Here is a 16,915-nt window from a genome sequence, read left to right on the forward strand (position 1 = left end):
GAAGGGTTGTTTCTTAATATTCATAGTCTTAGTGATCGCCATTGGAGGGTAAGAACACATTTAATTAATATTCATTAGCCAGGCCGTGCCTATTGGAAGGCAATATCGCGATTTAGCGACTGACCAATTCATTTTCAAGAACCAAGCAACGTCATCATAACCTAATTAATATTTATGACCTAACGGTTCACCATAGTATGATTCTTACTTGTCCCGATTAATCACCGTGATGGCTGGCTACGTATGACATCTTTAAGCTCGTGCACAGTACTCATCGTCAGACCACACAATTACTCCCACTTCGAGTGTATAATGACTAACAGTTGTTTATGCGTTTGAGAAGGCTCGTCTCAATCTTAATCTGGGCGTCAGTTATAGTCCAAACTGCATGATGACGTCATATTGGATCGAACAGCAGACATATCTAAAACCCTGACAGCCCTAACTTTACATCTTACTGTATTGTACATTTTCCCTTTTATAATGTATATTTATTTAAGAAAAATATTATTTTTTATTTCCTTTTCCCTTGTATGTAAACCAGTGTATCCTTATTGTCACGGTACTGACAGTTTTCTAAAATGTTGTGAACATGTCATATACAGTACAATATTTCTGTCACTTTGTGGACTTCAATAATAATAATATTAATAATAAATCTTAAACCCTGACTTTACAATCCAAAAACTCCACAACACATTGGTCAAAATAATTTTGTTAAAATCCAGTATATTTAATGAATATTACAAAAATGTTCTCTCTTTTGTACATTTGGTAGCAATAAGGCAGAAGTAGTTTGTTTTCCCAAAAACAATTATTTTACATCATTAAAGTGTGTACCCCACAAGTATAGCCTAAATATTATAAAACAATTCAGATGCTATAGTGAGCCCCTGCTGCCTCTGATTGTGTCTGGGAGCAAATCTTAAAAATCATCCTCACTGAAGAGTTATGTACAACGATCAGCCACAACATTAAAACCAACTGCCTAATATTGTGTAGGTCCCTCTCGTGCCGCCAGAACAGCCCCAACCCACAAGATGCTATTCTTCTCACTACAATTTTACAGAGCAGTTATCCGAGTTACCGTAGACTTTGTCAGCTCGAACCAGTCTGGCCATTCTCTGTTTACCTCTCTCATCAACAAGACATTTCTGTCCACAGAACTGCTGCTCACTGGATGTTTTTTGTTTTTGGCACCATTCAGAGTAAATTCTAGAGACTGTTGTGCGTGAAAATCCCAGGAGATCAGCAGTTACAGAAATACTCAAACCAGCCCATCTGGCACCAACAATCATTGATGCGATTATCTAATCAGCCAATGGTGTGGCAGCAGTGCATAAAATCAGGCAGATTTGGGTCAGGAGCTTTAGTTAATATTCACATCATCCATCAGAATGGGGAAAAAATGTGATCTCAGTGATTTGGACCGTAGTATGATTGTTGGTATCAGACGGGCTGGTTTGAGTATTTCTGTAACTGCTGATCTCCTGGAATTTTCACACACAACAGTCTCTAGGATTTACTCAGAATGGTGCCAAAAACAAAAAACATCCAGTGAGCGGCAGTTCTGTGGACGGAAATGCCTTGTTGATGAGAGAGGTCAACAGAGAATGGCCAGACTGATTCGAACAAAGTCTACGGTAACTCAGATAACCGCTCAGTACAATTGTGGTGAGAAGATATCATCTTAGAATGCTATTCTGAGATGCGGGTTGGTGCTGTTTTGGTGGCACGATGGGGACCTACACAACATTAGGCAGGTGGTTTTAATGTTGTGGCTGATGAGTGTATATTTGTATCAAGAATCTTCAATATGTCATGTCATACAAAACGGATGCATGAAGGCAAATGTGTGTCAGAATTACTGAAAGCAGACAACAAAGTCTTGAAAGCTGATAAAAGGTCTGGACAGGTTTTTAATTATGCTGATCAATCAGAAGAAAGGTAGTTTCGAACCAGTATATAGCCTGTTTCACAATTTGGTTCACTGCCCATTAAAATGCTTGTTATAATATCAAGATTTAACACTCTGCTCTTAATAATATTGACACACATCTACCCTCTTATTTATGAGTCAGGTAGGTAGTGCATGTCTTTACCATGGTTCCTTTTTCACTTGTGCTCAACACTGGACAAAAAAAGACTTGGAGAAAATGGAGTGAACAGGGTATTAGAGAAGGTCAGATGGATTGACAGGCAGTGTTAAAGGGAGTGAGGGAATGCGATGACAGAATGACGGTCCCTTTTGTGAAACTTTAAGTCCAAAAAGCTATAAAACTGCAGCTACCATAAAACCCATCCTAAAAAATTAGAGGAACCCCCATCAGAAGTTGTCTAATCACAAGAAAAACTGTTATTAAAAATGAAAAATATTCATTTATAATGTCAGGCAATGCTGAGTGTACTGTTCACTCTTATTCACATATTTGTGTGTGTGTTCCAGTGCCTTTTATCAGTCTCAGGGGGTTTGCAGGTTTGTGGAGGTTTTCCAAGCAAAGGAAAATAAAAAACGGTCTCATTAGTTTCCATCTTTAAATGAATGTTCTACATCCTTTCTAAAAGTGCACATGTGCCCTTAGCTATAGCCAAAGCCAATTCTCTGATTAGACAGGAAACAGAAAATGAGATCATTACTGAGTAATGAGTGCAATGGTATGAGCATATACAGTATAATTATCTTAAGCCACCAAACATCAGTACTTCTTATTCAGTGAATATTCAATCGCAAAACTGCATATATTTCTGCAGTTTTTTACCTTTTTCATTGTTGTCCACACCTATATGACCCTCCAACTGACTACCATTTATACACATACATCATGTTGTATGTATATAGTAATATATTACTAAAGGCCTTAAAATTTGTCCTCATCGGTTGCTCTTTAAAAGTCACAGTTCAGTCAGTTTAGACAGCTGCAAACATAGATACCTGTATGTAAAAGAGAGAAGACAGAGAGAGTTAAACAATTTAGCCATTCTAAAATACCAAAACTTATGATCAGCAAAATATGCAGGAATGTTTACACTTGCTCTGTTGTTTTAGAATACACATGAATACACAGACACACTTTCCCATCAAAGAAGATTTTCTAGGGCTAGTGCAATGAAAGAAAGAGCAAAAGATGTGCATTACGTGCATAATTGATGCCTTATCTATGTATTTTATCACTCTTGTTAATAATCACCATTCTTCGTCAGAACACGAAACCAACTTTCGCCATGATTCTTTAGTTTCCCCACAAGTAAATACAACATTGTGTAGGTGTTTATGTGCACTCATCTCCTAAATACGATTATTGCAACATGTCTTGACAGCAGCATTAGACTCCACTGCGACTGAAACGGACAGACATGACAAACTCACACAGAGACTGGATAAAAGATAGTGACAGAGAACAGAATAAGAGAGAAAGAAGAGTGTGTATGTGTGTTTGAGATAAAAAGAGAGAGAGAGAGAACAGACACAAAGAGTTTAGAAGAGATGGAGGCAAAATTTACCCTTTTAACTAATTCTCCTTTTTCTCAGTGCCTCTTTTTTGAGGCACGAGCACCTTGCGGAGGTATGGCAGGACGAGAAAGGCAGCGAAGAAAAAGATGTGACCACAGAAATATAAAGAGGAGTAAACCTGAAAAAAATAATGAAACATTAGCAAACACTGTACAATATGGATTGATAAGAAGTCATGGCTCATCAGGATCAAGATAAATCCACATCCAATACCAGATTAATGAATGCCCTGAGTACACACCTTGAACCACTTGTCATAAGTGAAGAGGCAGAATGGCACAAGAGGGTATCCCATAAAAAGCCAGTGAATAAACTGCTGCACTACATATACGAGCACATAGAGAGGGCTCTGAGCTATGGACACAAGCAACGGACTGTCCCGCACCAGAGCCTGAGCCTGTAAAAACATTGACATAGCCGTTATAATATTACCCAACATCATTCTTTGGGGCCATAGACAAAAGATACATTAAAACATTGTGTACATCTTACCTAAAGCCACAGTTTACAATTCTCAGTAAGCTTCTAATCTAAGAATCGTTTCGGGTCTCATACACTAATGATTGCAAACAAGTGTTCAAATGTGCACAGAAAAGGTGCTTACGCAATATTTTCACCAGATTTAAACTGATGTGCACAAACATACATTTGTTTTTACACTTGTTCTAATGTTGATGAATTGCAATTATTCTAAATGAGGGGGGAAGTGCCCGGAATTAGTAATTAGCATAATACACGCCCAAACCATCTCCATACATACCAAACCATTCATCACATTCTTCAAACATATTTTTACACTCTCTTTACCAGATCAAGCAATACTGCACATCACATTTTATTACCCTGAAATAAGACTTATATGATAAATACTCAAAAATGAAACATTTACTCACTTTCATGCCATCCCAGATGTGTATGTCTTTCTTCTGCTGAACAAAAACAAAGATTTTTGGAAGAATATTTCAGCTCTGTAGGTCCATACAATGCAAGTGAATGTGACCAGACACTTTAAGCTCCAAAAATCACATAAAGGCAACATAAAAGTAAGCGATATGATTCCAGTGGTTTAATATATGTCTTCTGAAACGATGCAGTCACTTTGGGTGAGAAACAGATTAATATTTACTATAAATCTCCACTTTCACTTTTCAGAATGTTAAAGTGAAAGTGGAGATTGATAGTAAAAAAGGACTTAAATATTTATCTGTTTTTCACCCACACTTATCATATCACTTCTGAAGACATATATTAAACCACTGGAGTCTTATGGATTACATTTATGCTGCCTTTATGTGATTTTGGGAGATTGAAATGTCTATTCACCATTCACTTGCATTGTATGGACCTACAGAGCTGAGATATTCTTCTAAAAATCTTTGTGTTTTGCAGAAGAAAAAGTCACTTCCACGCAGGTTTTTTTGTTACTGAATGAGACCTTATATCTTTAAACCTGTAAACTTTCAGATCCATCTTCTGTTGGCATCATAAAGACTCAGAAGACTTTAGTCATCTTCTTGATTCTAAACTTCACACCTCACATCAGCTATAGCAATGTTGCCATGGTTACCTGCTTCTCCACGTTGACAATGATGAACTCCATGGAGAAGCAGATGAGGTACCCTGAGTGCAAGCCATGCCAGATTGCCAGGAATAACAATGTGAACATCTGAGACAACAACTTGTTACCCAAGAACTTCAACCTCTTAAACACATGCCTGTTACAAACAACAGGAGGAGACAGAACAAAACAGAGAAAAAGGGGGAGAAAATGAATGAATAAAATATCTCACATTTTACAAAAGAAAGCATTAAGGGACATAAAAAATAAAGCTCCGATTCCGATAAATGTCAAGAGTATAAACCACATGTGCACACCTGGCCACCCAAGCATTTGTGTTGATGTTGAAGGAGTTGATAGTGCCTGTGAAGAGGGGTGTGGTCTCAAATAGCCACACTCTGACATTGGCACAGGCATCCCATTGGTGCTCGCCTTTCTCGTTCTTCCCATTATAGCCCAGCCCGGAGAGTATACACACACCCTCCTAAGTATATATATATATATATATATATATATATATATATATATATATATATATATATATGAGAGAGAGAAAATGTGCATTCAGTATGTATTACAGAAGAGATATGTCAAAAATTATGGTACAAAGACAAGACGACAGTTACTAAAACAATACAAACACACCTAAAAATCACAACCAACACAAAGGTTTAGGCCAGAGAACCTGTTCAGCATCAAGTCAACCTGAACAGGTGTGGCTTGTTACTTCTAAGCTGGTGAACCTTATGGAAGGTCAATTTCAGGCACTCCACTAAGAAAAGAAAGCCATTTCTTGTCTGTAATTGGCTTGCTACACAACTAACACCTCTCCATGAAGATATAATAACAATACATTGACAGCCTGCACAGCATGAAATATAATGACTCAATTATCTCAAGTGTGGTCTTAATGGGAGATTGTGGTTGTGGTGCTTACTCACCGTTATTAGCCAGCAGCTGATGTACTTGTACAGGTTTATTTTTACCCACACTAGATTATACACACACTTGTACCAGAAAGGTTGTGCCTGGATAAGAAATAATTAAACACTTCTGATTAATTTTGACAAGGAATTCTGTCCATCTTATTTCATTTGAAAGCATGACAGATCTAGCCTTGTCAAACCAGTCCAAGGTCCAAGTATCAGTTAGCAAAGGATTTCTGTCAGTCTCAGAGGTTCACATAATGACAATAAATCAGTCAGGATGTCAATTTTCAGTCCATTGCCATTAAAATTAAATAACAAGTTAGAACAAAATTTAGAGCATATATGCGGTGTTCTAATCACTGTTTGAATGCTTAATAAATGCACTTCTGCTGAAATTGATAAATGGCCAGTTGATAAACGTATGAATTAAATTACTGACTACAATTAATTGATCGTTGATCAATAACACCCTAACAATGAATATTTCTCAACATGTATCACTATGATGTCACTCCTTTCTCCTCAGCAATAATGCAGTTATTCTGTTTGCCGCAACTGTTTTTTCATTTCCAAGAACATATAAATAGCTGCCAACAGGTAGCTGACAGAACGTTCTCATTCAGACTGTGAGCTTCAGGGCCAGACTGAACAGATCCCACCAAAAACAAGTGGCCTCAAACAAAGTTCAGGTTTAACAAGACTGTTATTTAGCCATGAACAAGTGAACTTGTTATTTATTATGCCTCAAAATCCACTTAACATTGATTCACTGACCTCAAACTCATCTGTTAAGTAGTAGCTATCTGGGTAAAGCGGTCCACCTATCGTGAAGATGGTTAAGGAAAGCATACCCAAACCTAGTCGTTTCATTGCCGGAACCACACTGTGAAACAGAAGAGTGAATGTCTGTTAGATTAAAATGTTTAAGGAATAGTTCACCCAAAAATGAAAATTCTCTCATCATGGATTATTTTTATGCTGCCTTTATGTGATTTTTGGAGCTTCAAAGTTCTTGCCACCATTCACTTACATTAAATGGACCTACAGAGCTGAAATATTGTCATAAAAATCGTACAAATTTTGTTCAGCAGAAGAAAGTCATACACATCTGGGATGGCATGAGGGTGAGTAAATAATGAGAATTTTCATTTTTGTGTGAACTATCCCTTTAATTAATTTTAATTAGGTGAAAGTTGTATTATTTTGGTCAGTATTGGTCCAGATGTTGTCAAGAGTTAGTCAAAACAACACACATGAAAGTTTAAATAGTAAAGTAATGTCCCTAATGCTAATGTTGTCTGATGCACCTCATTAGTTCAACATCGTGGAAAGATGTCATTACGGATATTAAGAGAGGCAAAATATCCAGTTTTACTGTCCTCTCTTATGTGTCTTGAAATTGTGCTGGCACTTAAGTCATTACTACATCAACTGATGTAGATATACCAGATGATTACTGTCAAGATTCTATTACTTGCAAAATTACTATGTGAACAAATCAAAATTGGGTGCAATGTGAACAAAGTCTAAGATCAAAACCTGTTCATCATCACTGTGCCCTTGAGCAAGTAACACAAGTCACAAAACAGGAAGTGTTATTGCAATGGAATTCCCATAAATCACCACAGATGAAAAAGGTTGGGCTAAATGTTAAATGAATGTTAAATCACTGGTTTTAACCAAATTTGTAAAGCTGGTATGATTAGGCTTGTGTCCCTCAGTGAGATTGTGCGTTTACCTATTGGGTGGGTGTCCAGGGCAATCAGACATTTCTCGGGATACCAGATTCTGGTAGTTGCGTAGTGTGAACTGAGGCCCTACCAGGAAGCCTCCATAGAAGTATGAGAAACCGAACACCTCCAACAGAGATGGTGTAGAGCTGAGGGCAGACTTCTTCTGGTCTGCACTTATCTGAGACTATCAGATACAAGAAAAAGAGTAAATTAATTATAAGAAAGAGATTGGAAAACAATACAGGTTAAGGTTGAATGGAATAGTTCCCCCAAAATATGACAATTCTCTCATCATTTATTCACCCTTATGTGGTCTCAAATTTGTGACTTTCTTCTGTGGAACACAAATGAAGTTTTTTTGATGGAGATATGTGTTTACATTGGCAGCCATAAGTTAGGAATAATGTACAGATTTTGATCTTATGGAAAGAAACTGATACTTTTATTCACCAAAGTGGCATTCAACTGATCACAATGTATAGTCAGGACATTAAAAACGTGAAAAATGACTACTACAATTTGAAAAAAAAATTCAGAACTTCTTAAACTACTTCAAAGAGTTCTCATCAAAAAAATCCTCCACGTGCAGCAATGACAGCTTTGCAGATCCTTGACATTCTAGCTGTCAGTTTGTTACTCAGGTGACATTTCACCCCACGCTTCCTGTAGCACTTGCCATAGATGTGGCTGTCTTGTTGGGCACTTCTCACGCACCTTACAGTCTAGCTGATCCCACAAAAGCTCAATGGGGTTAAGATCCATAACACTCTTTTCAAATTATCTGTTGTCCAATGTCTGTGTTTCTTTGCCTACCCTAACCTTTTCTTTTTGTTTTTCTGTTTCAAAAGTGGCTTTTTCTTTGCAATTCTTCCCATAAGGCCTGTACCCCTGAGTCTTCTCTTTACTGTTGTACATGAAACTGGTGTTGAGCGGGTAGAATTCAATGAAGCTGTCAGCTGAGGACATGTGAGGTGTCTATTTCTCAAACTAGAGACTCTGATGTACTTATCCTCTTGTTTAGTTGTACATCTGGCCTTCCACATCTCTTTCTGTCCTTGTTAGAGCCAGTTGTCCTTTGTCTTTAAAGACTGTAGTGTACTTTGTATGAAATCTTCAGTTTTTTTGGCAATTTCAAGCATTGTATAACCTTCATTCCTCAAAACAATGATTGAGTGACGAGTTTCTAGAGAAAGCGGTTTCTTTTTTGCCATTTTTGACCTAATATTGACCTTAAGACATGCCAGTCTATTGCATACTGTGGCAACTCAAAAACAAACACAATGTTAAGCTTCATTTAATTTAATTTTTTGATTTTCTAGTACCAAATTAGCAATTTAGCATGATTACTCAAGGATAAGGTGTTGGAGTGATGACTGCTGGAAATAGGGCCTGTCTATATTTGTTCAAAAATGACTTTTTTCAAATAGTGATGGTGCTGTTTTTTTACATCAGTAATGTCCTATATACTTTGTGATCAGCTGAATGCCACTTTGGTGAATTAAAGTACCAATTTCCTTCCGAAACAGCGAAACCTGTACATTATTCCAAACTTTTGGCCACCAGTGTATATCGATACAATGCAAGTAAATGGGGTCCAACACTTTCGAGCTCCAAAAAAGGACATAAAGACAGCATATCCATACGATTTGAGTGGTTTAATCCATGTCTTCTGAAGTAATTAAAACCCTTTGGGAGATAAGCTGACCAAATGTAACTCCTTTTTCACTATAAATCTTGTCCATGAATCAAGCACAAGGAAGTGTCACCAAGCTTCTGCAGATGTCAAAATTTATTGTGAAAAAGGAGTCTGTTTCTCACATAAAACCAATCACATTGCTCAAAAAGCCATGGATTTAACCTCCTGAGTTGTATGGATTGTCTTCATGCTGCTTTTATTTATTTTTTGAAGCTTGAAAGTGTTGGACCCCATTGACTTGCATTGCAAAATTATAAGAGTCTGAGGAGGCATAAAGGTGAGTAAATAATGAGAGAATTGTCATTTTTGGGTGAACTACTATAAATTTATGGAAATTGATAAAGACAAAATTGTGAAAATGTTGACATCTACTTGGGCAAAAAAAAGGAGATGAATTAAATCAAAACTGCTTTAGTTTTGTATCCCCTATACAGGGTTCCCATATCCCATATTTACATTATTTTTCCAGTCCTTTGTGATTAATAGATAAGGATGAAAAAATTTTTTTAGAGCTCACAAAGAGCAATTTCCAGCCAATGAAATATCTTAGAGTAGAGCATAACTAGGAGAATTTAGATTCACTATTGAACTTTCCATGATTTAATAAGACAATATTGATTTCCAAGCTTGGAAATCACCATTTTAAAATTCCATGTGAACTCATAGTCATGGAAAGTCATGTGCTAGTGAACAAAGAGGAGTCTATTATCGGTCATCAAGTAGGCTAATCTTTATACCCCCAATAAAACATTGCTTTAAGAAGCATAAGGGATTGCTGTGTAGGGTGGCTACAGTAAATGACATCATCAACAGATTTTAACAGAGATTTTGATGCATGAACACAATCAAATTAACAAGCCAACTGTGTTGAAGCATAGCTACTATAAACATTAAAATAAAAAAATAAAAAATAAAAACATTATTTGCAGAAAGGCAGAAAGCTGACTCCAATATGAGCACAGCTGAGATAACAGATTATACAATTACACCTGAGGGCATGCTTCACCAATCACACACCGTCAAAACACACTACACTTCACCTTGCCAGGTATCTTACACTGTTCCATATTGACCATTTAGTAAAATGTCTGCTACACCAGTGTTTCTCAACCTAGTGGCCCGTGCCGTAATTGTAGGGGGTCCGTAGAATCATTTAAAATATATTTGAAAATGCCGTTGTTGAGAGAGAAAGAGAGACAAGTCACATCTGTGTATGTCACACTGACAGAGGTTGTATCGGTAGGCTTGATTTAATCAGGAGAATTTTCTTTAAGTTATGGTGTGTAAATTCTTTTCACGTTTAATGAAAAAAAAAAAAAAACCTGAAAAATAAGCTACGTCTGTTTATATGTCATTTAACACTGTATACAAATAAACAGGTTTTAGTCTGAGTAAAGTAGTATGCCTACTGTATTCTATTAATTCATTAACGTCAGCGGCTACCTTTCTGTGGTTATTATTTCTGATATTTGCAACCCTCATTATCCGGTTCACTGACTGAATGTTTTTACTATGATGAATATGAAAGTAAAATTGTGCCTAAATGATTTGCATGCAGAGTAAGATTTGTGAAAGCGTAAATCAAATTTCAAGCGTAAAAATGTATTACATGCGCACAGAACGTTTTGTAAAGGTGTAAATCAAGTTGCAAGCGTAAGAAACAAATATTAATATTTATATTATATTATTCATTATTATAATTCATGTGTTGTGAATCTGTAATTTCGTATTAACACAAAGTAAACTTGGTGTGTATTCTTCTGACTTCCTTACACTTTTGGCACTGTTTTTGCACCTAAACATGGCCAAAAACATTCCAAACCTGCAGTCAGCAATATGCAAGCAAAGAAAGGCTGTAATGAACAGCAAAACGGAATGACCGCATAGAATCAGTCTGTATGTGTAAAATAAACTACTGCAAACGTGTAAATGACTTGTGTTTGTGGCATAAATATTTTTCAGAAATAATCCAATATACACTGTTCCGTCTTCCTTTTGTTACACTTTTGGCATGAATTTCTCAGTGAAAAGAGTTTTGCAAGCGTGAGGGGGAAGGTGGGTCTACCCGTTTCTAGTAACCAATCAAATGAGGTTTTTGTTTTAATATGCGTTATGTTTATACTTTTTGTTAATATGCAATTACAGATTCACAACACATGAATTACACTTATGCAAAGCATTAAAGTATTGCTAATATTTGTTTCTTATGCTTGCAACTTGATTTAAACCTTTACGAAACGTTCTGTACACATGCAGTTTATTTTTACGCTTACGATTTGATTTACACATTCACAAATTTTACTCTGTGCATGCAAATCATTTAGGCACTATTTTATCTTCATAGATGAAATGTCATTTTGAGGGCATGTGAGGAGTTGCATGTGTAAGCAGCTAGAGTTTGTTAACAACTGTTATGTTGGACAGAATATTTTACATAAACTTAATGACGGCAAAATACTCTATAAAGGCGAAATAAACTGAATAGGCTATTTTAAAACGCTACCGTCTCGATGATGTTTAATTTTTTTGATGTTAGCATATGTGTTTTGGTGTGCAGCACGTTTGACCGGCAGACATCAATTACAGTACGTATCATGTAAAAGTAGCTTTGGACTATAAGTTGCAGGAACTTTAGGAAATTAGGTTGAGGAAAAAAATTAAATAAACCCAAATTATACTGGAAAATACGGTAGGTAGGCCTATATTTTTTTACATGGTAATATTATTTCCAAAAATAGGGGGAAAAAAATCAGGTTATTGTTTATTGACTTTAAAATACTGATCAGCAACAATAGAAATGTAAAGGTCAGTGTAATGTGAATCCTTTTAACAAATTAACAAACAAATGTAAGACAAATGGTTGGAAATTAAGTGATATAATCCTGTTCTGTTACTGAAATATAATGTTTTGTTACATTTTTATATTAAATGAAAGTTAGACTTTTTTTGTGATTAATGTAATTTTATTGCAATGAAAATATTGAAATGGTAATATAATATAATATTTTATATAAACAAAAGTAAAAATGTAACAAACAGAGAGTGTTACATAGGCCAGTTGACAAAGGTGGGTTAGTCCTACCCAAGATTTTGTTTTATTATTATGCATTCGGTCTCAGACATTTGGCTCATTGGTCACGTCCTCCTGAGAGAGCCCCTCCCTGGTTTTGTATTGAACAGGAAGTTCTTGCCCCTGTTTCGCCATTGCAAAGCCTTTCTATCAATCTAATTGGAGAAGTTAAGTTACACCCCGTTATCTCGCATTTGCAATCGGTATGGACAAAAGTGTCCAGAGTGTTTAATTCAGACATTTATTTAAATGTTGCTTTGAGCATATGGCTGAACCCATAATGATGTATTAATAAGTCCCCTTTCTGCTGGTCAGAGTGGATTGTGAGGGAGGTTAATACGCTCGGTGACCTATATGAGAGTGGAGTGTTGAGATCCTTTGAAAATATGGTCCAACATTTCAGGATTCCCAGATCTCAGTTCTTTAGGTATTTACAGCTGCGCCACCTGCTCTGTACTATTTTTGTGAGTAGCATACACCCTCCTAAAGCGGCAGATACTCTGGGAGTGGTGATTGCTGCTTTTGGAAAAGGTCATGAGGCATCAGTGTATTACTCACTGCTAATTCAGATTCTGGGGGATGGAGCTTTAACTTCTATCAAGAGATTATGGGAGAGAGACTTGGTATTGGAGGAGGGAGTGTGGACTAGGATTCTAAAAAACATCAAGTCTACATCTAGAGATTAAAGGGTGCGTCTGATTTTGCATTGTTTATATTGGACACCCTCTAGATTGTATAGACTTGGTCTTAAAGACACACCCACCTGCTGGCAATGCAATTCAGAAGATGGGGACACAACCCATGTTTTTTGGGGATGTGTTAAGATCCAAGAATTTTGGTTGAGGGTACAGAGATTATGTGTGACGTATTGGACACACAATTTTCATTTTGCCTCAAACTATGCATCATAGGTGATGGAGCGGTCATTAATTTTGGGAATAGCCACTTAAAAAGTTGGGTCCTAGCCAGGGTTATGTTTGAAAGACAAATTATTCTTAGGAGGTGGAAGACAGCTGGGGCACCCTCGTTTCAGGAGTGGTGCGGGGTGATGGGTGGGGTGGCAGCATTTGAGGAGGCGATTTTTAGAAGGTTGGGAAAATGGGATTTGTTTAATAGGAAGTGGGGTGGATATTTGGCTTTTTTGTAGGGTTCTCGGGGAGGGGCAGTGGAGAGGGATTTTTAATTTTTAGTTTGATGTGTATGTGCATTCTTGTTTTTTGAAAGTATATTTTTTTAGGTTTTTTTTTTTATTTTATTTTTATGTTGTATTGTAAGTGACCACTGTAGTGTGTGTTTGTGTCAGGTGGGTGGATGGGGAGGGGTTTAATTTATATAACTGATTCTGTATTTTAGGTTGTGTTTATTTGTCTTGTAGATGGAAGCAATAAAAATGTTAATAACAACAAAACAAAACAAGAGGGTGTGGGGGGGGAGTTGAGACTGGTTTTGAGATATGATGGGGGTCCAGTACTCAAAAAAGGTTGAGAACCACTGTTCTACACAAATGAAGAAGATCCCTTGTGGTTCCCCATCAGCTCATTGTGCTCAAATCATGCAAAAAATACAAACAGCCATACAGGATGAGGAAAAGATAATGGTATAAGGATGAAGCTGTTGATAGCAAATCATAACTTAAGTCATACTCACTGGTTCTTTTCCACCATCATAATAATCAAGTGCTAAACCTGCAATAAGAAAATATTAAACCATCACTCATCCCAGATGATCAGTTGCCAAGTGAAAATGAGGGGATGTTACAATCACTATATAGTGCACTGTTTCCCAATCCTGGTCTGACACTGCACATTTTGTATGGCTCCCTTATTTCACACACCCAAATGGAGCCTCTACTAACAAGCTGATGAGTTGTATTAAGTGTGCTAGATTAGGAAGGCATCCAAAATGTGTCGTGTTGAAAGTACTCTACAATCAAGATTAGGAAACACAGAGTGCATTTACATGCACACACATTTATTTATTTATTTTTGTGTGTTTTTTTTTATTTATTTTTTTTATCAGACAACAAAAGAAAACCGTGTTTACATGAGATTTCATCATGGGGTAATTCTCTGCTTTTGACATTAAAACATAAACAGGCATGCGCAAAACACTTGCGCACATTGGATAAGCCAGTAAGAATGCTGTTAAATATGTTTTACATGCAGAGTAATTGGGGTAATGGACAAAAATCTATGTGTGTCAACTGACCCTTCGCTAAGCCCCACCTTAAAAGTGTTTCTGACCAATCCTATCTTAGCACTATCATATAACGCACTCAGTGATGAAGAACAACAATATTAGAGATATTACATCAGTTATAAAGTAGAAAAAAGTAATAACAATAGTATTTACAACAGTAATACAGTAGTAATACAAAACAGTTCAAAAACTAGTGTATTATCATGGTTTTTTGGACATATAGCATGGTAATACCAAAGTACTCTATGAAGTACCTTGGAGTAACATTTACAAACTGTACCATGATACATTAATATAAATATCATTCAGTATAATGGCATACAGTGGCCCAAAATTGTATCATTACTTTTAAGCCATTCGTAAAATTGTATGAATCTCATTGCATTAGATACAAAACAGAGGTCAACCAAGTGGATTTTGCCGATACGATAAATACGGTGGTGGAAAAGGCAGATAACCGATTAATCGGCCGATATTTTTTAAAATTGATTTATAAAATTTTAAAACATTTTAGTCTTTCCGTACTATCAGCACAGATTTTTGCCGATAACCGATAGTTCCAAAAAACAACTATCGGCACCGATTAATCAGTAAAACCGATATATTGGCCTACCTGCCTTTTAGTTTGATATTTTGTTCTCAAATAAAATTTTCAATGTTTAACAAAGTACCTTGGTATTACCATCTGATACAACAGTACTTTTACCACTACAGTACTTTTTTGTAAGAGTACAACTATATATCCATTTACCTTCATAGCCTTGTGAAAATAATCTATACATTCTGAGGAATAATAGATGAGGATGGAACAGGAGTCAAAAGCAGGTATCATACCGATGAGTTTGAGTGTGAGGACACAGTGAGGCATGGTCCATTTGATATCATACTCATCTGTAGCTGTGTAGTAATAACCCATCAACAGATATACCTGCCACACAAAGAGAGAGACACTTTAATACATAATTCAACATGTTACTGACAAGCCTAAGACATTTCATGCCCAGGATGAGAAAAGATAGATAAAGTTTAAGTGAATGAATGTGAGTGTGTTGTCTCACCATCTGAAAGATAAAGCTACTCAAAACGCATGTTACTGTCCTTCCCATCAACCTCAGCATCAAGAATTGAATGACTATACATAAGAGTGAGTGACCGACCTGAGACCCTGAGAGTGACATAGAAAGATGGTGTTATTGCATTCCAGTGGTACCTGTCAATGTGGTAACAACATAACAAGGTTTAAAGTTAACAATAAGGGAGACAGAGAGGAAAGGGGCATTCACACACACAGCAACAAAGCAACCAAAAGAGTGTTGCTGGAAAATTTACCGTTGGCATGCGATAAACAGGATTCTCACCCTTTTTGACCAATGAAATTACATGACTTTTCCAAGATTTGTGTTTATGGGTAGATTTTTAAAAATCATTTTGATTCAGACAGATTCGCTAATGAATCATTCAGACCGAAATTGTGAACCACTTTGACCTACTCGCTGAAAAGAGCAGACTCAAAAGAACAACTCGCTCACAAATTGAACAAAACTATGGCTTGTGAGCAAGTTTTACTCTACCCAAGAGCATTATCTAGATTATGAGATATTTTTAAAGCAGATAAAAACCAGAAATATGTAAGATTTCATAAATTTCCATAACTTTTGCAGGTTTTAGATGATGTAAATGAGCAGCGATGCAATGCAGCTACTAACAATAGGAATGTAGACAGTGATCTGCCACCTGATACAGATGAATACAACAGTCAATTACGATCGCCTACTAGCAATCAACATGTAAAATCACTGTGTGTGTGAACGGGGTAAGACAGACAGACAGACAGACAGACAGCGAGAAAGAAAGACAGATTTTAGGCTCTATGACAACTGGAAAACAACAAAAGACCATAATAAGAGCACTACAAAAGTAAAACAATGACAAAAGAGAAACAGACCTGCTGTTATATCCAAATGCAGCAAAAAATAAAATACACAGAATACAAACACAAGTTAATAGTCACATTTCCTAACACAACACTCATCTATTTTCATTAGCTTGCTTTTCAACCTGCCACTTATATTCTCATTAACTACAGTTTCACCACCCAGGGGTTATCACCATGGCAACAAGACCTTATATCTCTCTGTCACTGTTTTTTTTTTTTTTCAAAGCCACAGCCAACAGGAAATTACTACTACAGTTTGCAGATCCGTTTGCCAGGATACCCT

General features: G+C 36.5%; 1 protein-coding gene across 5 annotated transcripts in view; it reads right to left on the reverse strand.

The window, feature by feature from the left end:
- Positions 1 to 1,587: 1,587 nt before the first annotated feature.
- LOC127453959 (lysophospholipid acyltransferase 5-like) overlaps positions 1,588 to 16,915 on the reverse strand; it is a 39,652-nt gene continuing 24,324 nt past the window's right edge. For all 5 annotated transcript variants that reach the window (XM_051720815.1, XM_051720811.1, XM_051720813.1 and 2 more), the window contains 11 exons: positions 15,755 to 15,861; positions 15,531 to 15,624; positions 14,145 to 14,182; positions 7,737 to 7,915; positions 6,773 to 6,881; positions 6,011 to 6,097; positions 5,387 to 5,553; positions 5,079 to 5,226; positions 3,753 to 3,908; positions 3,502 to 3,629; positions 1,588 to 2,932 (listed from right to left, as the gene is read on the reverse strand). In XM_051720815.1, coding sequence (XP_051576775.1) covers positions 3,510 to 3,629; positions 3,753 to 3,908; positions 5,079 to 5,226; positions 5,387 to 5,553; positions 6,011 to 6,097; positions 6,773 to 6,881; positions 7,737 to 7,915; positions 14,145 to 14,182; positions 15,531 to 15,624; positions 15,755 to 15,814 — 1,158 coding nt within the window. In that variant the 5' untranslated portion in view covers positions 15,815 to 15,861 and the 3' untranslated portion in view covers positions 1,588 to 2,932; positions 3,502 to 3,509. The remainder of the gene's footprint in view (positions 2,933 to 3,501; positions 3,630 to 3,752; positions 3,909 to 5,078; positions 5,227 to 5,386; positions 5,554 to 6,010; positions 6,098 to 6,772; positions 6,882 to 7,736; positions 7,916 to 14,144; positions 14,183 to 15,530; positions 15,625 to 15,754; positions 15,862 to 16,915) is intronic.

Source organism: Myxocyprinus asiaticus, chromosome 16 (genome assembly GCF_019703515.2).
Source record: "Myxocyprinus asiaticus isolate MX2 ecotype Aquarium Trade chromosome 16, UBuf_Myxa_2, whole genome shotgun sequence".
Taxonomy (NCBI): Eukaryota; Metazoa; Chordata; class Actinopteri; order Cypriniformes; family Catostomidae; genus Myxocyprinus; species Myxocyprinus asiaticus.